Source organism: Urtica dioica, chromosome 2, assembly GCF_054948205.1.
Source record: "Urtica dioica subsp. dioica isolate 48M chromosome 2, U.dioica_male_clone48M_v1_H2, whole genome shotgun sequence".
Lineage (NCBI taxonomy): Eukaryota > Viridiplantae > Streptophyta > Magnoliopsida > Rosales > Urticaceae > Urtica > Urtica dioica.
In genome coordinates, this window is record NC_142757.1 from 45,956,123 (window position 1) to 45,977,032 (window position 20,910).

The following is a 20,910-nucleotide window of genomic DNA, read 5'->3' on the forward strand; positions in this document are numbered from 1 at the left end:
CAAACCTAGCTCGGAGCCGATCACCTTTACAGCAGAAGATGCTCGGTGGGTAATGTTCCCTCACAACGATCCACTAGTCATATCAGCTCTTATCGGAAACAGGAATGTACACCGAATATAGGTGGATACTGGGAGTGATGTCGATGTGCTCTATGAAGACACATTCAACAAAATGGGTCTTAAGCAAGACACATTAGCTCCTTCTCCTGAAAATCTCTATGGTTTCACAGGGGACTCAATCCAGCCCAAGGGAATAATCTCACTCCCGATAACTGTGGGAGAGAACCCGAGAAGTAAAACCACTAACACAACATGGGTGGTAGTTCCAGGAAAATCTTCGTTCAACGCGATCATTGGCAGACCAACTTTGCAATCCCTCGGGGCCATCGCTTCGGTGGAGTATTTGAAGATGAAGTTTCCTACCGAGCACGGAGTAGGCGAAGTAGTCGGAACTCAGGCTATCGCAAGAAGCTGTTATGTAAATTATCTCAAAGAGAGTCAGGACAAAGATGTCCACAAAGTTATGATGATCGACTCAGACTTCGACCCACGCCTTCCGAGTCGAGAAGAAATTAGCCCAGGAGATGAAGTCGAGGAGATCACTCCGGATCCGAAACAACCTGAGAAGAAACTCAAGATTGGAAAATATCTTGAATCAGGTACCAAAAATAACTTAATTTCGCTTTTGTCTAATAGCTTAGACGTATTTTCCTGGTCACAGTCCGACATGACAGGGATAGATCCTCAAATACCATGTCATAGGTTAAATATAGATCCTAAGGAAAAACCTATTAGGCAAAAGAGAATGGCCTTAAACTCTGAGAGGTATATAGCCTTAAAAGAAGAAGTAGATAAACTAATCTCTAACGGGTCGATAAAAGAAACTAAGTATCCAAAGTGGGTAGCCAATCCCGTCTTGGTCAAGAAACCTAACGGGAAATGGAGGACTTGTGTAGATTTCACAGATCTAAACAAGGCTTGCCCGAAGGATAGTTTCCCAATGCCAAGAATAGATCAATAAGTAGACGCCACAGCAGGTCATGAAATTTTAAGCTTCATGGATGCGTACTCTGGGTACAATCAAATCCCCATGTATGGTCCCGACCAGGATCACACAGCTTTTATAACTGACCGAGGGCTATACTGCTACACGGTAATGCCCTTCGGATTAAAAAATGCTGGAGCAACGTATCAAAGATTAGTAAATCGTATGTTCGCTGAATTACTCGGGATCACGATGGAAGCATACATTGATGATTTACTGGTTAAAAGCCAAAAAATAAACGAACATACGGACGATCTTAGAAGATCATTCGAACTTTTAAGACAATATCTTATGAAACTGAATCCCCTAAAATGTACTTTTGGTGTCTCTGCAGGTAGATTCTTAGGTTTCATCGTTCATGAACGAGGCATCGAAGTAAATCCAGAGAAGATCACAGCCTTATTGAACATGACACCACCGCGGAACATAACAGAAGTACAAAAGTTGACAGGGTGCATAGCTGCATTGAGCCGTTTTATTTCAAGATCAACCGATCGAAGCATTCACTTCTTTAATGCGCTCAGAGGCTCCAAAGAATTTGAATGGACCAAGCAATGCAATGAGAGTTTCGAGTCTCTGAAGGAGCACTTAGCATGGCCTCCTACTTTAAGAAAAGTACAAGAAGGAGAGCCCCTGGAAATTTACTTAGCCGTATCGGAGCACGCAGTAAGCTCAGCATTAATCAAGAATGAGGGAAAACACCAGGTCCCGATTTATTATACTTCGCGACGTCTCAACGAGGCGGAAGGAAGATACCCGGAGCTCGAGAAGCTAGCCTTCGCCCTCATCACCGCATCTCGGAAGCTAAAACACTATTTTCTCGCGCATCCGATTATAGTTCTTACCAATTTCCCGTTACGTCAGGTGCTGCAAAAACCCGATGTGTCCGAAAGGTTAATGAAATGGTCGATCGAGCTGACACAATACGATATACGCTTCAGCCCCCGACCAACAATCAAACCACAAGCAGTAGCTGACTTCATTGCAGAATTCATGTACAGACCGATTGATTTCCCGGTTTGGGACATGTACGTAGATGGAGCAGCCAACGAAAAGGGGTCCGGAGTCGGGATTGCGCTATCCAGTCCAGAAGGAGACAAGGTAAAGTTTGCTCTAAAATTCTATTTCAATGCTTCAAACATTGAAGCTGAGTACGAAGCTATGATAGATGGGCTCCAAATAGCAAAAGATTTAGAAATCAAAAAGCTCAAAGTATATTCGGATTCTCAGTTAATTGTTAATCAAATGAAATTTGAATTTCAGGCAAAAGGCGAAAAGATGTCGCTATATGCCGAGAAAGCCAGAAACCTGGCGAACGAATTCGAACTTTGCGTAATCACCCAAGTCCACAGAGCCATGAATGAAGAGGCTGATGCATTAGCGAAGTTTGCCACCCAAGGATCCGACTCGGAGTCAATCCTAGTCACCCCCCATGTGCTTCAGGTCGATCAACGAAAGTCATGGAAAACTCCGATTAGGGAGTATTTGCAGCACGGAGCTCTGCCCAAAGATAAAAATGAGGCTAGAAGCTTGAAATTCAGAGCTGCTCAGTATTTCTTAGAAGGCCAAAATCTCTACAAAAGAGGATTTTCTCAGGCTCTCCTCAAATGTCTGGACGAAGACGAAGTTGAATACACTCTCAAAGAGATCCATGAAGGGATATGCGGAAGTCACATCGGATGCGAGGCGTTGGCACAAAAGATCATCCGGCAAGGACTCTACTGGCCGACACTGAAAGTCGACGCTCGACACATGACACAAAGATGCGTCAAGTGCCAGAAGTTCTCTAACATCCCGAGGCTCCCTCCTAATCCGCTCATCTCCCTCTCATTCCCGATTCCATTCGCAGAATGGGGAATAGATTTAATCGGAGCATTGCCGACAGGCCGAGGTGGATGCAGGTACGCAATTGTAGCCATCGATTATTTTTCAAAATGGGTCGAAGCCGAGCCTTTGAATAAAATAACTGCTTATGCAATTGAGAAATTTGTATGGAAAAACATTATTACTCGGTCTGGGATACCAGTCAAAATCGTATCCGACCACGGAACTCAATTTGACTGTGATTCCTTCAAAAGTTTTTTGTGAAAAATATGGCATTAACAAGGTTTTTTCTACTCCAGTCAGACCACAGTCCAACGGATTGGTGGAGGCCGTCAACAAAACAATAAAACACGGCCTAAAAACGAAGTTAGACGACCAGAAGTCGGAGTGGGTGGATATGCTCCAAGAAGTCCTCTGGTTATACAGAACCACCGAGCACTCCGCAACTGGCGAAACACCTTTCTCTCTCACATACGGTTCCGACACGGTTATCCCGACCGACATTATGACCAACAGTGAGAAGAGAAAACTACTCAACAGAGGTAAACAACGAAATTTTGAGAAGTAGTATAGACTTGCTAGAAGAAAAAAGAGAAAAAGCAGATTAAGAAATCTCGCTAACCAACAAAAAGTTACTCGGTATTTCAACAGGAAAGTCCGACTAAGATCTTTCAAAGTCGGCGACAAAGTCCTCAGAAGAGTTTTTCTCCACACCAAAATTCACCAAGAGGGAGCCTTCAACGCAAATTGGGAAGGACCCTACATCATCCGAGAAGACTTCGAAAACGGGGCATACCGATTACAGCAGTTGAGCTGTGATATGGAGAAAAACCCCTGGAATGCCGAGCACCTTCGACGTTTCTATGTTTAAATATTTCCATTTTAAACATTCAAAAAGCGGTTGGTCGCATGTATTGTATTTGCAATTTCAAAAAGCGGCTTGGTCGCGTGTACTTGTGATTTTCAGAAGTAATTATCCCTTGTTTACTCATATTATTCTACTCGGTGCTTAGTAACATGGTTTTTACACATTCACGGCAAAATAAACTAGGCGGCAGGATAATTAAGTTTCTTAAAATATTTTCTTCTTTAGAAAACTTAAACCGGTAAAATATTGTTTTAAATACTTTCTACTTAGTTATACTTTATTTTGCCAAGTTCAGAAAACTCAGATAAATTAACTCCGACCACGGAAGAAATATATTAAACCTAAAGAAAAATTAATTACATAATCCGACCACGGGTCAATTGTTCAAAACCTAAAAGGAAGATAATTACATATTAAAAAGATCCGACCACAGATCAATTGTTCAAAACCCGAGCGGGTTAAACAAAAAAAAGAAAGAGAAAAATAAAACTCTCGCTTCATCCCTCCAGGTCATCGCTAGCTCTTTGCTCGGGCTTTTCTTCCATCGACTCCAAATCCTCATCTAGATCCGTAGTATCCAAAATAGGATTCTTCAGGCCGAGGATCCGAACAGCTTCGTTTATCCCAATGGTATAAAGGTCATCGCGCATGTTGCGATAGTCCTCGGAAGCTTTGTACTCTACCACCGCCGCTAAACGAGCAGCCTCGAGATCTGCTTGGAATTTCCGCGCAAGCTCTGACCGGATCTTCGCCGCTTCGTCCCTGGCTGCATCCATCTCCCTGAGAAAACGATCGTTCCGCTGCCTCAAGGAAGTGAGCTCGTAGCCCAGTGAGCCAACGAGCCCGACCACACCGACAAAGCTCTGAGGTGATCACACCAACAAATGGTCAGCTTCAAAATATATATAAAAGCACAAGGAAAGGAAATAGGTGCCGACTAGGTAAATAAAAAAAACAACATACCGAAACCACAGAGTCGGTGACTTGAGTAAGCCTCTCTAGCGGCTCGGACCCGAGGACTGCCTGGACCTTCTCGGCGGGAAGACGCTCGTGAAGGAAAGAAATGATCGTAGTCAGGTGGTCGGGGGCGGAGGAAGGCTCGATCAGGCTCTTCCCCGGAGAAGAGATAGGACGATCAGGGACCTTCGAAGTAGACTGAGCCGCCCGTTTACCTGCAGATGAGGCCTTGGAGGCCTTAGTGCGCTTCGGGTTTGGGGGGACTTGGTCGGGAGTGGCTCTCTTCTTCGCCATATGTGCGATCTCTGTTAAGAAAACAAAAAGTAAGAATAATAAAAAACTAGAACGTATATGATTTGATGAGAAATAAATAAAGTGCTCACTCGAATATGGGTAATAGTAATATTGGTCAAGTAAGTCCGGGTCCGACAACACGAATGTCGACCGATCAGCTTCCGAAATGTCAAAGATCTCGGAGTGGAATGGCGTCTCGTCCTCGGGATATTGTGGAAGGGAACCTGGAACCAAACATAGAAGATATAAGGAAACCTGATAAGAACTCTGATCCTACTTATCAAACAAGAATTTTAAACCAGAGTCACACCCAGTTCCGAGAACGAAGCTTTTATGGGGCATCCCTCGTAGAAAACGTCCCCCTCAATCCAAAAGAAATAATCCTTCCAATTTTTCTGGCTGGAAGGAAGACGAGTGACAACTCTAGACTGATCATCATGGGCCCGAGCATAATAATAACCGTGCTGCCCCGGAGCCGACTTGAGCGAATAATACTGAGAAAAATCCTCTAAAGTGACGGGACGACTATAAAATTTCGCCCATAGCACAACCATCCCAACAAAAATCTTATACACATTAGGGACGAGCTGAGTAAGAGAACATCCCAGGCCGGAGACGAACTGAGATATGAGAGGATGCATCGGCAATCCTCCGATCACATTCAAGATAGCCTTGTTAAACGTTATCTTCCCGGCAGGGGGCTGATCAGCCCTCTCATCTTCTGAAGGGGCCGAGATGATGATCCCCTCCGCGATCTCAAACTCCTCCATCAGGTCTTGTATATATTTCTTGATAACCCGAGAAGTCCAAATTTTGGCCGAAAACTGGCCTTCTTTACGTTTAAACACCAGGGCCTCATCTTCCTACTCCGGAAGGTCGACTCCAAAAGTCCTCCCGCTTGGACCTGGAGCATCTTGAGAATACTCTTGCGAAAGAGAAAGGCTCATCGTCTCTCGGGACTCCGACTCGCTTCCCCTCGAAGAAGCAGACGAGGACGATATCTCCAAAACCATGGTCTCCCTACACGACAGGGAAGACGAGTCAAAAACTCTTTCCTCGTTATCAACCCCCTCGAACTCGGGACTGGGATACACGCAAGATTCATCATAAGCGATTACGGGACGGTCCCATCCGATCTCTGGGACATGATACCAAACGCGATTCCTGAGGAAAGGGAACCTGAACCCATCCGACAAGATAACATTATCGGGGTCAGGCTCCAATCGCCGAATGATACGGGTGTCGAAACTCAGGTCAGGACGTGCAAGTCCTCTCATGTCCCTAAGGAAGTTGAGAAACTATGATCCCTAAAGTCCGGAGGGTCCGAATACGAGAAGTAAAAGAAAGTACAGATCACCGAGTAATGCTGAAGAAACCTTACCTGTGAGTTTGAAGGTCGGAAGATCTGGACAACAGACGAGAGAACTAGGAGCACAATCCGAATAGGCAGATCAAGCCGAGAACGTGCTGAGAGTAAAATTTAGAAGGAAATGTGGAATGAATCCAAAAACTTAGGAAAAGCCTTATATAAAGACGGCATGAACGGCTCAGATTAAGCGTGTCCAAGAAGCCACTCGAATCTGACCATCAAAACGAAGCGACATAACGATTCAAAACGATCAAACCAAACGACGTCGTAAGACGCCTCGAACTAAAAGAGAATGTAGGGTTTGTACTCGGAAGATAAGCAAAGATAAACACGGCCTCTCAAACCGCTGAAATAGTTCCTTACCATTTTTGCCAAAAATATTAAGTAACTGGAGGGCTGCTGTTACGGGATAATTTGCTCAAACACCGAGTATAGTAGTCAGAACCCCGAGCAGAACACAGAATCCAGCACCGGACTCAGGTAAAATAGACCTAAGAGTTAAACACTGAAAAGGAACAACCCGTTCATAAGATAAGAACGAAACCTACCGATCAGAACTTCGGAGAGAAGAGAAGACCGTAGGTCAAAGACTAGTCAAACCAAAAGAAAACATGTTTCAAATGCCTAAACGCACACCTCGACAGTTCCAAAATCATACGAAGAGTAGCAACCGTCCACCTCAGCGAAAGGGAAGCGGCAGTTACCAAAAAACCATCTAGAACGTGGGATTGATCACCCCACGTTCCCCGGAATAACCGTCAGAGCCCACGACCATGTGGTAAATGAAGCAACCCCAGACGAGTATAAATAGGAACTTACGAAGATTCTCGAGAGACGGAACTTTTGAATGCTTTTCTTGTTTTTTCTACTTAAGACCTTTTATAAACATTGCTCTCTTGTATTAGATTCATCGGTATACAGAGAAAGTCTTGCCTAAATCACCTTTGTACTCGGAGTCCACATACTCGGAGTCTGTGTATTTTCGTAAGATATTGTTGTACTAGTTTTACAGGTCAACATCCTGTGAAACCAAATATTCACAAATCAATTCTACAATATAACCCTAGCATACGAAGAGAAATAAGAATGTCTGTTGCGAGAAAAAAAAGGAAAAATAAGAGATAAACGTAAACTTACCAAAAATAAAAATAAAATAAGCATCCAAGAGTTAAATAATGAACAAAAGAAGTGACCATCAGATTTTATAGGCACGAAATTCAACATACTAGCAATTAATGCGCCAAATCTTTATAAAATTAGGGATACTAAACGTCTCAAAGATTTTATGAGAATTCATTACGAATTCGAAATCAAATCGAATATTTGAATTGAAAAACACGTATCATGTAGCAACCTTATTACAATAAACTTGAGATCAAAACTCTCAACTCGTATAAGAGATGTAGCTCGGGCGATCTAGTGTTCGTATGATCTTTTAAGCTCGAATAGATCTCGCACCACAGGTGCAAAGCTTGTTCTCTCTTCAATTCAAATAACTACAATAACTTGCAGCCTGTTACGAATTAAATAAATTGCGTGACTAATTATTGGTGTTAACTTTGTCCTTCAAAAAGAAGAACTCTTTGAGAGCCCATGTCAAGCACTAAGCCCAAGCCCATAGGGGACCTCGAGGTTTGGTGCATATGTCTTAAGATACCTTGCAAAAAGCTATGTTTGGCTTAGTCCGTCACGAACAATAACAACGAGCTAAAAATCTTTTTTAGGCTTACCCCCATCAGTAGGTTTAACGAGCTAAGTCATTTATGTCTTAGTCTGTCGCATGAGACATGACAATCTAAGCCATTTTATGAAGAACTTTGCGAGCTAAGTCATTTATGTCTTAGTCTGTCGCATGAGACATGACGAGCTAAGCCATTTTATGAAGAACTTTGCGAGCTAAGCCAATTTTGGCTTAGCTCGGTTCGATTACAAGGTGAAGACTCCTTCAATCGCGTCCTTGAATTATGGATCTCAAGGACCAATCAACAACGCCCTTCTCAATTGGCCCTTTGACATCGGATCAAGCATTGAATGTGACACACGATGAGAAGAAGATATCAATTCATATTTGACGCGTTTCTTGATGAAGCGGAGTTCGAGAATCCTTCTCAAGGCCAATAATAGGAGCTGCAAGGCAAAAATTGTTAGGAATCCTTACCCACGAAAAGATTTTATTTGTAATTCTCGTTGAAATTATTAATAAAATAAAATTCGACATTTATTATCTATTTGAATTAAAATCGGTTATTTCTTATAAAAGATTTATCAAACATTCATCAATCCGTAATATTCGTATTAAACTGAATCGCATGTTGGGCATTCGAGTTCGGTGGTGAACTAAAACATGATCGATGATTGATTCATGTCTGGATAGCTGAATCTAAAAGCATATATGTGGAATACGAGTGAAGGTTGATCACTTAGTGGGAGCATTCTGTACTTGTGGTAAGTGTAGGACCTGGACTGAATTTGGTTGTAGATGTGTCGTTTAAGTACCGTTACGACACACTATTCGGGGTCGCTTATGATGGTCACAGTGAGACTTGATGTAAATCCTGAAGTGATCATGGACTTCTAGGTCATATCGCCGGGTTCTTTGACTCATTTCGTGAAAGGCTACTGAGACGCTGATTAAACTTATGTTTTAGGAATCCGGAATATGATCTGAGCAGAAAATGATTAACAGATACAGAATCCAGCCTTCCTGAAAGAAGGTAAATGTTCACTCACCTAAGGATTGATTCCAGAACCGATAGATTGCACGCACTTCCGAAGTAAGTAACGCTCAGAAGAATCTTTCGCCGGGGAAGCAACGGTGCTTAGGGAATATAAGTATCAAGAAAGGTATAATGAAATAATTGAACTTTCTCGATACGGGTTTGTTATGCCGTCGTTTTCACAACGTAAAAACGACACCCCGAGAGCAAAAAATGATACATCAAGTCCATACATAATGCACAAGCCCACAAGCAAACTCACGCACCAAGTTCCGAGTCAACACTCATGAAATGTCTTTCAAAATACTCTCAAAGAATGTTTTCAAGCTAGACTTCTTGACAAATCTTCAAGACAAAGCCACAAAAATAACCACCCGGTCGGCCAAATAAAATGACCACCCGGTCGGCCAAAAAAGAAGACCATCCGGCCATCTTCACTCGGCCAAGACCACCCGGCCATTTTCACCCGGCCAAGACCACCCGGTCATCTTCACCCGACCAAGAACACCCGGTCATCTTCACTCGGCCAAAATCACCCGGTCATCTTCACCCGGCCAAGACCACCCGGTCATCTTCACCCGCCAAGACCACCCGGTTGTCTTCACCCGGCCAAGACCACCCGGTCATCTTCACTCGGCCAAAATCACCCGGTTGTCTTCACCCGGCCAAGACCACCCGGCCATCTTCACTCGGCCAAAATCACCCGGCCGTCTTCACTCGGCCAAGACCACCCGGTTGTCTTCAATCGGCCAAGACCACCCGGCCGTCTTCACTCGGCCAAGACCACCCAGCCATCTCCACCACCTAATCAAGTACTTTTCACCAAACTCCTTGGTCCCTATAAATACCTCACTCATTCACAACACAAAGTAAGTTTCTCTCAACTTGTCAAAACTCTACAAAAATCTCACCACCACTTTCTCTCTCTAGAAAACATAGAGACAAGTATAAATTGTTTACCAAAAACACAATACAACACGACTAATGTTGAGCGTCGGAGCACGCGCCGAGGGAAAACCCTCCGCGTCCCTCTAGATTCACATTTTCTTATGGTTAGGTGAAGGTGCAAGGATTTGAAGACCCGGCGAAGAACACGAAGAACGTGGAAGATCCAAAGACCCGGGACTCGAAGATCCGAAGACCCGGACACTTGAAGATCCGAAGAACACGATGAACACGAAGAACACAAACACGTGAAAAACACGGAGAACGTGGAAGATTTAAAGGGTTGAAGACTCAAAGAAACAAAGACTCGAGAACTCAATAAAGGAACGTGAAGAACACGGTGAACGCGGAAGATCCAACGACCCGGAAACTCAAGGACCCGGAGACCCAAAGATCCGAAGAACAAGAACACGACGAGAAGATAAGAACTTCATCAAACCCAACCTACGTGCGGTCATAGGGTCCGGCCCTATATCGAACCACGGACGGTTCTTAGTGCTAATCCAAAAACGCGATTAACAGGGTTAAACCTCGAGGATCTTGATCATGAACTAACTATATCAGTGGACACTCGTCATGATGAGTAAATATAATTCTAGTATAAAGGAGGGTTCAGTCTTGGCTTACATAGTGGAGTATTTGACCAATATTAAACGAATCGAAGGAAAAAGAGAAATGATTATTTCGTCTTTTTCATCGGATTTGTTAAGCTCCTATTACTATGTTCATAGTCTCCGATTCGGCTCTGATAAAGACGGATAAGAACTCTCTGGTAATAATGAATATTATTATTACAATCTCACAGCTGTAAATTATTACAATCTCTCTCTCTCTCTCTTCCTCTGAATTCCGTGATTCCATTCTCATAAACATGGTACGATCTGAAATCATAAATCAGAGTCATAGTGATATTCAGAGTGTGCCCACACTTTCTTCTTATTCGTCTCGGAGATTACGTTTCAGAAGACTAAGGTGTTATCATCAAGTCCATCACCATGAGAGTACCCGCAGATCTGATCGTGGGAGGTAAAACTAGAATATCGAGTTATTGGAGCTTAGAACGGGATCTTAAAGAACTCGATTAAAGTTTTTGTAGCTAAGAAAAAACCCGTAAGTTTTTCTAATGACTCTTCTATTTAATTCCGTTGTCTGATATTGCTCGTAAATTTAGATCTTATTATATAACATTAATTAATTAGCTAAATAGCGTAATTAATTATTTCCGCATAATTTTTGATACATCATGCTATCTCCAATATTTACGTTACAACTATATGTCTCATAAATTTACATAAAATATAGCAAATACAATGTTAAAAAAAATCACAAATATAAATAGGATATATTAGATATATAGTCATATTACTTTTCATATTGTTATTTAACCAACATTTAGTAAATATTTTGTAAATAGTCATAAATGTAACACATTTATACGTATATTTACATTTTAATTTGAAAATTTGTGACTATATACATGCCGTCACGTAATCATTGTGACTATTTACCAAATATTTACTAAAAATTGGTTAAATAGTAATAAAAGTATAAATATAGCTAATTTGTTAATTATTTGATATATATAATTATACCTATAAAAACATTACCACGTGGATGACACATCATACAAACATGTTTCAGTGACGTGGCATGTTGAATTGTATTTCGTTGACACGGTTTTATAAGATAAATGCACATTTTAACCCGTAAATGTGAGTCCAACTATTGGCCATTAAGGCCTTCGTTTGAAAAGAAATACCAATCAATCGAGCCATTTCATAATAAACGATTCATTCATATATGCTTTCCAAAACAGGACGAAAACTAAATTGAATAATTCAGACTGATCAAATGGAACGTATATATCAAACATTTTGAATCGCGATCTAATGACTAAATCAAACGTTTGTCTGAATCCATAAAATTTATTTCGTCGACAAACGCAATATTTAAAAATTGAAAGCAAAGCTGAGTTGAGTTAAAAATTAAAAAAAAAAAAAAAAAACACACGTTTTTGCTAGTGAAAATAGCCTCCAGTCATGAACCAATTAAAGAGGATTAAATATTTTCTTTTTTCATGATAATATGTGATCCAAAAAAACAAAAAAGAGAGAGAAGAAATTTGAAATGTATTGAGAAGAAAAGGACATATAAAAGAGAACCAAGCGTATTTGGTGGTGATTTTTTTTTTATATACCGTGGAATAAGCAAAGCCTTACACAAGTTATCATTCACACCATGAAGGATTGGTATATATTTTTTTGGAAAAATAGTGGTGTCCTTTTTTTCAAAAAAATATTTATTTATACCGCAAGGTAATTTTTTTTTTCACTTTATATTTTCCTTGGATTTTAGCCACTCAAATTTCTAGGTTTGAGATGTTTCACGTTTTCGGAACTTGTATGAATATTCATCTTACAACATACATCATTATTATAGCTCACCTGTAAAATAGAATTTGGAAAAACAAAATATCAGAATTAAAGAACTCCACATCATTTTTCATTTAATTTTTTTTGCGTAAATATCTTTATTTATCCTTGGATTATTAGGACAGCTGGTTACATGGGAATGCATTTTAAAAAATATCAGAAGTAGAGTAAGCATCAATCGGAGATATTTTTATTCCCTCGTGATAAAAATTGATAAATCTGAATTCTTAAGCGTTAAGAAAGATGCATATGATATTGCATGATAAACCGTAAAAGTAGCAAGGATTTTATAAATTCAAAATAATTTAATTTTCATGCTATTATGAATTGATGGCATTAAAAGAAATTTTAGTATGAAAAAACCAAGAACATAAATTTAACATGGAAAATCCTATAGAAATTATATGATGTCAACAAATAAGTAACAAAATAATAAAATGCCAGAAAAAAAAAAAGTAAAACCTGGGTAAATTAAAAAAAATAGGGATCTAATAAAAGAAAAACTATATTTGCAGCAGCGACAATCATAGAGCCTACACAAGGACATTCAGGTCACCAAACATCTAACACGTAATAGATTATATTTCCCCACAAAAAATATAAATTAAACGCTAAAACTATCTAATTTTTCTTAACCCTAAACAATAAATAAATGTTTTTCAATGTATTGTTAAATTTGAAAGAGAATGCATAAAATTGTTGATAAGAAGAAAGACTGGTGCCTTATAAAAAAAAGAATGGTAAAGGCCTAACCGCGTGTTGGTGAGAACGACACTGAAATAACAAGCTGACCAATTTTGATTTTATGCACTTTTTCACTTTTCTCTTTCTTTCTTTCAAAACTAGACCCCACACCAACCATTATATTTCTATAAATAAATCACAATCCAGCATTTCCAACACACATCTTCCATAGCTTTTCAAAAAAAAAAAAAAAATCTCTTCCATTATTTCTTCTTGTTCATGTTATTTCCCTCACAAATAAAATAAGAATGGCTTTAACGTTACATTCTTCAACTCCCTTTCTCAACAATAATCTCAACCACTCCGACGCCATCGATCACCTATCGTCGACGAGCTCGGCGTTCTTCCCACACGTCGCCAATCCCTCGACGCGTCAACGACGCTTCTCGCGAAATGTCGTCGCAACAACGACAACAAAAAATAGTAGTAGTTCAGTCGTCGTCGTTGACGTCGTCACAACATCAACGACGACGACGACAAAGAAGACGAAAAGAGAGAAACTTCACGCGCAGCCCACGGGCAGCGGCGGAAGTGGGTCCCACGGGGGAAGGGTTCCGGTTTTCGTGATGCTCCCATTGGACGCTGGGATGAAAGGGAATAAGGGGCGAGCTATGAACGCGAGTCTGATGGCCCTGAAAGGTGCCGGAGCCGAGGGAGTGATGGTTGATGTGTGGTGGGGATTGGTCGAGAGGGAAGGCCCGCTCAAGTACAATTGGGAGGCTTACGCCGATCTCGTGCGAATGGTCCAACGACACGGACTCAAGCTTCAAGTCGTCATGTCGTTTCACCAGTGCGGAGGCAACGTCGGGGATTCGTGCAGGTAACATTTTTTTTTTCCTTGGCAAACAATAATTTATCAATCTATTGAATGATTGACTAGGTAAATTACTATCTAGATTAGTTTTTGCAATGAATACTATTTTCTAGCTATTTAACCTTTTTTTTCCTTATTATTTGGTTTATATCTCAAGTAAAGAAATGGAGGGGGAACTAAGATTTTAGGTGTCATGAAGCCAAAATGGATTGATAATTAACGTCTTTTGGGTGAATTGATACAAGCATGTAAACTAGATTAACTAATTAAGATTTTACTTATCTTGAAGCCAAAATGGATTGATAATTAGGATCTTTAGGGTGAATTAATGCAAGCAAGTAAACTAGCTAGTTTGCAATTATTTATAATGCTTAGATTTGTTTTTTTTTACTCTCTCTCTCAGCATTCCTCTACCACCATGGGTGCTTCAGGCGATTAGCCAGAACCCAGACCTTGTCTACACAGACAAATCGGGAAGGAGAAACCCAGAATACATCTCACTCGGCTGTGACTCACTGCCCGTCCTCAGAGGGAGGACTCCAATTCAGGTCTACTCCGATTTCATGAGGAGCTTCCGCGACAGGTTCGCGGATTACCTCGGCGATGTCATTGTGGTACGTTTACTTATTATTACATGTAATATAGTTTTTCTAGCCCTAATTATGTATTAATTATATATATATAAATTATAAAATCCTAAGAGCTGAATTATGTGTGTAGGAAATTCAAGTGGGGATGGGTCCTTGTGGAGAGCTCAGATATCCGGCTTATCCCGAAGCAAACGGAACTTGGAAGTTTCCCGGGATCGGAGAATTCCAATGCTACGACAAGGTACTAAACTCAATTCAATGACCATAAATTCTCCCAAGCTAGTTATATCTGTCCCAAAATTAGGCTCACATTTTTTGCGTACCAATTGGTGTTTGGCAAATAGATTCTTTATAAATTAATATATAATGAGTTTCTCATTATTTTAATGGATCTCATTATTTTTAAAATTTGATTCTAGTGGGCCCTAGTACCATGTAAACTATATCATAAAATAAAATTTCATCAAGTTTAAGAAAGAATATGAAACTACTGAGAAGTACGATGTCATAATAAAGTTTCATAAGTCTTTGACTTAATATAACCTTGGCTGATACTAGTACAAAAATTGGGTTGTAGTTAGGGCGTGTAAGAAAAAAAAAATATTCAAGAAAATTAAATATAAAAAAATTATATAATTTTAAGTTTAAATATAAAATTTTGGGGTTAAAAGTTATAATTTTATAAAAGACGTGTAAAAAAATAAAATATTCAAGAGAAGCAGATATGAAAAATGATATAATTTTTGGCTAATAATATATTATATTAGAATAAAAAATTTAATTTTTTAAAAATTAAAGAGTAAAAATTTAATTTTTAAAAATTTAGGAGGGGTATTGGCCCACTTGAGCTTAAGCGACCTGTAACCAGTGGCTTGAGACAAAAATTACAATTTTTACACTAAGCTTTTTATTTTTAAATATTTGTAGTTTAAATTTTGTATAACTTTTTATAAAAAAAAATTGTTTTTTCCCTGAGTTTTCTTTTTTCGTTATTTCAAATTTGCGGTCTTATTCTTAACTTCAATATTCCTGTCTTCTTTACTAGTTGTAATATTTATTGAACTCCAAAATGCAGTACATGAAAGCCTCGCTGGCTGCGTCGGCGTCGGCGATCGGAAAGAAAGAGTGGGGGATCGGCGGGCCCCACGACTCGGGAAGCTACAACCACCGGCCGGAGGACACGGGCTTCTTCCGGCGGGAAGGAACATGGAACACCGAATACGGTCGATTCTTCCTCGAATGGTACTCCGGGAGCCTCCTCCGCCACGGCGACGCCCTCCTCTCCGCCGCCGAGGCCGTGTTCGCCGGCACCGGCGCAAAACTCTCCGGCAAAGTTGCCGGAATCCACTGGCACTACAACACGCGGTCCCACGCGGCCGAGCTCACCGCGGGCTACAACAACTCTCGCGGCCGGGACGGGTACGGGCCGATCGCTCGGGTCTTCGCTCGCCACGGAGCGGCGTTCAACTTCACGTGCATGGAGATGAGGGACGGCGAGCAGCCCCGCGAGGCGGGGTGCTCGCCGGAGGGGCTGGTGGCTCAGGCGGCGGAGGCGGCGGCGGCGGCCGGAGTCGGGCTCGCCGGAGAGAACGCGTTGGAGAGGTACGACGCGGCGGCGTTCGATCAGGTCGCGGCCGCGAGCCGCCGCGGAGGCGGGCTCTGCGCGTTCACGTATTTGAGGATGAACAAGAGGCTCTTCGAAGGCGAAAATTGGAGGAACTTGGTTCAGTTCGTTAGGGCTATGTCGTCGGAGGAGTGTGGCCGGAGAAGCAGTCGGAGGCTTTACGAGCTCGATTCCGGCGGGATGATGAGTGACCTTTACGTTGGGTTTGTGAAGAAGAGAGAAGAGGAACTGGTTACTCTTGTGCTCTAGGCTTATGTGATCGTGTATAGTTTAGTATATATATATATAGATAGATAGATGGAATGTTTGTAGAGAGGAAGAAAGGATGAGGAAAAACAAATTATGAAAGAAAGGATATAGAGCGCGGACAAATATGTATTAATTAATACTACGTGTAGTGTTAATGAAACACGATTATTATTTCAATTATGTTATATTTAATATGCTTTTCTTTTCGTATGGTCTTGATTTCCGGGATATATAGACATTTCTGCAAAATTAGGACTGGACTTCTATAACTATTGTGTCGTTTCACCTCGGATATTTGAGCTAAACATATATTAAAAGCCATTACGCTTGTGCTCTAGGCTTATGTGATCGTGTATAGTTTAGATAGATATGGAATGTTTATATAGAGGAAAGAAAAGGATGATGATAGACAAAATGTGTAAGAAGAATAAATAGAGCGCGCGCAAATTACTGTTATGTATTTATACTACGTGTAATGTAACATGATTCTTTCAGGAATGTTACATTTAGTCTTCGCTCATTCATTAATTTTTACTCTTATGATGTTGAATCCCAGGCTTCAGAGATTTCTGCAAAATTAGTGTGTCAATTCACCACGTGTATTTGAGCTAAATACATAATAAATAAAAGAATTTACAAGTGGCTTGAAACTAATTAATTAGTATAATAATTTTTTTTATATTTAAAGGTTATAAATTTTTTGAAGAATAGACAAAATTGCGTTATCCAAATTTGTTCGAACACTATGAATAAAATATTAACCCTTATATATGATCATTTTACCACTATAAAAGTATCATGGACATAGTCAAAAGATGTATTGATATTTGGTATTTAACATTTTTGTAAATTTGATAATATTAGACAAATCTTAATTATTTTATGAATCATGTAAGTGATATTACACAGTCTAGTACGTGTTCTAGACGTGGTACCTAGGATAGTCTAGTGGTAATTCCACACCACTTCCTGTGTGGAGGTCGTGGGTTCAATCTCCACTGGAAAAAAAAAGTACGTGTTCTAGACAATATTATCACACGTTGCATAAGTAAAATGATCAAATCACCTACTATTATTGTGTTTTCCGACTACCTTCAGCTCCGGTTTCAATAAGTTTTTCTTGGTTCACCTAGCCTCTCGCTTTCACTCCAATACGGTGTGACTTTTTTAATGCGTGTGTGAACTTGGGGACCTCGAAATCATTTTCTATGTAGTCTCGTAACCATCAATGCGCAAGATAATAATACCATGATTGTTTCCATAATTTACACATATGAAAGCGAATTCCGAGCAAGAGTTTGGAATAAAAATGGATTTAGAAATAATTGACTAGCATATAAAAGCCAAGGTTATATTTTTTAACAAAAAGAAAATGTTATGTTATTCATATTATTTTTATATATGAATATTGAATTATATATATGTAGTCTACCATTTTAAAATAATATTATTGGTTTAGCCAAAAGATGTATTCATATGATAATTAGTTTGGTCTATTGATAATTTCACAGCATCTCTAAAGTGGAGATCGTGAGTTCAATTCCTAACATCAACAAATGCCTTAATAAGAGATGCGTTCCTACTTCGTATTTTCACATTTGTGTAACTTTTGAATATGTCACCAATATTAAACTAAACTTGACTATTTTGTAAATCATGCATGTTATAGTATAGTGTCTAAATGTGTTCTAGAAAAACACGATAATGCGGAAGCAAAAAAGATTAAACACTCCATTATGTATTTTTTTGGATACCTTTGGCTTGTTCCAAGAAGCTTTTTTTCGGTTTCAACATCGGTAAGTCGAACGCCGGTACGTTTATTTTCATGTATTACAATATATATCAAATTCCTCAACCAACAACGCTTTATTCTTTAATTAATCAACTATATGTTTATTCTAGGTGTATGAAAATGTTACTTCTCAACATAAAATGAATGTGGACAACCACATTTGAAAATATCAAAAGAAATTACATTTTTAATTTGAAACAAGTGTACCACAAAATGAAAGATTGCACAATGATTACCAAGTCTAATACTTTCAACGTGATCCTTAAATTTTTTTGGTAGACATGTCAAAAGATTGACAATCATCAACACGGTGTAAATGTGTTTGATGACTACTTTTTCATCTTTAATCTGCTCTTTTATGGCTGATTAGATACTTGATAGGTGTTACATTTGGTGAACGATTTTTCATCAAAAATCTTTTTGAGACATTGTAGACATAAGTCTCTTGATACAAAAAATGTCTTGTAATATTTTATGGGTCTTAATGTCAATGATATAATATGAATCACTCATATCTTTCATAATAATGTTCTTAGAGATAATTTGTTTCACTTCATATAACAATCCATTATCATTAATCACTATAGCAACGGGCTATCAACATATAAAATAAGGAAACATATTTTACCTACACCGATTAACTTTTTAGCTTATAGCACTCATAAGATTCTCTTCAAAACTTAATGAAATGATGACCTCATAAAAGTTTGAATACCATTAGCGGGAACTTGTTTCAAATCGTAAATAGAGTTACACTACTACAAATTAGCATATTGGGTGCGCAAGGGTATTAGGTGCGACATGTCGCACCTAATAGTCGTACCTAAGCTCATATTAGGTGCGACATGTCGCACCGGATACTCATCCGGATGACTAAAAATTTCGTTAATGTTTAGTGGTATTCGGTGCGATATTGTCGCACCTAATATGAATATGTCGCACCTAATACCTTTATGTGCGACAAATATCGCACCCAATGAGTTTTAAAATTAAATTTGTCAGCGAATCCCGCCGAATTTTTTTTGGATCTGGGATTTTATATTGGGTGCGACAATGTCGCACCCAATATGATTATTAGGTGCGACAATGTCGCACCCAATAGGTTTAGGGTTTTAAACCCTGCGTTTCTCCTTTTTCACACATTAACTCACTCTCTCTCATCTCACAAGGTCTCTCTCTCTCAGCCAGCCCCCGCCGCCGTCCTTCCCCGCAGCGCCGCTGCCGGCTCATCCTGGTACGTCCCCATCTCTCTCTCTCTGTCTCACCGGCCGTCTCTCACCGTTTCACACTGTCTCTCTCTCTCAGCCAGTCCCCGCCGCCGTCCCTCTCCGCTCCGCCGCTGCCGGACCTTCCTGGTACGTCCCCATCTATTTCTCTCTCTATCTGTCTCACCGGCCATCTCTCACTCTGTCTATCTCTCCCAGCCTGCCCCGTCGCCGCCTGGACCAGCCCCGCCCCGCCGCCTGGACCAGCCCCCTGCCCGCCCGCCCCACCGCCGCCTGGACCAGCCCTCCGCCCCGCCCCAACGCCGCCTGGGCCAGCCCCCCGCCCTGCCCCACCGCCGCCTGGACCAGCCCCGCCCCGCCGCCTGGATCGAACAACATCTATTTATGATTTTGTAATTTTTTTTAATTTAAAAAACATATTAGATGCGACATGTCGCACCTAATGCCTTTAGCGACGGCATATTCGGTGCGACTTTGTCGCACCTAATGTCGCACCTAATAAACTATCAGGTGCGACATATGAGGTATTTGGTGCGACAATCGTCGCACCGAATGACGTTTTTTTGTCCTAGTGTTATTAGCAGAGTACATACTATATGGTCGATGTGTCTAAAGGAGAATTCTTCTTCTTGTTTAATGCATGCATTTCTTATTTTTATTAAGGAATGTAATTTTTGTTATAAATATTATTGTTTGCTCATTATTTGTAATTACCCAATTAGTACTATTATTTTCCCTCTCTATAATTGGTGTTGTACCAATTAAAATGTTTGACTTTGTCACCTCCATTTGCCTATAATTTAGATGTGTAATATGATGTAAAACCAAGGATTGAAATTCCGCGGATTCCGGTCAGAAACCAGATTGGAAACCATTTTTTTGACCGTCTCAGTACAGGTATGTACAAAACTTGAATTTTTCTTGGATTCCGAGAAAACCATTCCGGGTTTTGATGATATTTAGTGTTTTTCACGAAATTTATCGTTAATTTTTTATGATTTAGTTCAAATTCTTAGTTTCTAACTTTATTATTGTGTTTAATTGGAGTTTGTATCCAATTTTTTAAATGTTTTGGTTACATCAGAAAATAGAGTTTAGATTTGAATGTGTGTGTTTATTTTATTTTTTAAAATTAGTTATAGAATATAAAATTTTATGTATAATTAGTTGATTTTTTAACATGAATATTATCATTATTTTGATTTCGTACTTTGTATTGAATTATGTCATTAAATTTGTGTTGGATTTTTGTTGAACTATTATTATAGATTTTTTTTCATTTTTATCTTATGTTATGTATGATTTTTTTTTTAAAACATTTGTTCGCTACATTCTTCTCGGTATTCCTCGACAGTAATGATATTCTCAACGGTACAGTTTTCATTTTCATTTTTTGAATTCTACAGTATTCATCTGGCTT

General features: G+C 39.8%; 2 protein-coding genes across 2 annotated transcripts; both read left to right on the top strand.

Moving 5' to 3' along the window:
* Positions 1–2,323: 2,323 nt before the first annotated feature.
* Positions 2,324–3,534, top strand: LOC149404995 (uncharacterized). The gene is made up of 3 exons (XM_089607742.1): positions 2,324–2,946; positions 3,296–3,411; positions 3,521–3,534. The coding sequence occupies exons 1-3, from the start codon at positions 2,324–2,326 to the stop codon at positions 3,532–3,534; spliced, it is 753 nt and encodes a 250-aa protein (XP_089463868.1).
* Positions 3,535–13,096: 9,562 nt separating this feature from the next.
* On the top strand, positions 13,097–16,670 carry CT-BMY (chloroplast beta-amylase). Its single transcript, XM_089606821.1, has 4 exons — positions 13,097–14,015; positions 14,413–14,623; positions 14,730–14,840; positions 15,675–16,670. The coding sequence occupies exons 1-4, from the start codon at positions 13,444–13,446 to the stop codon at positions 16,470–16,472; spliced, it is 1,692 nt and encodes a 563-aa protein (XP_089462947.1). The 5' UTR covers positions 13,097–13,443; the 3' UTR covers positions 16,473–16,670.
* Positions 16,671–20,910: the final 4,240 nt, after the last annotated feature.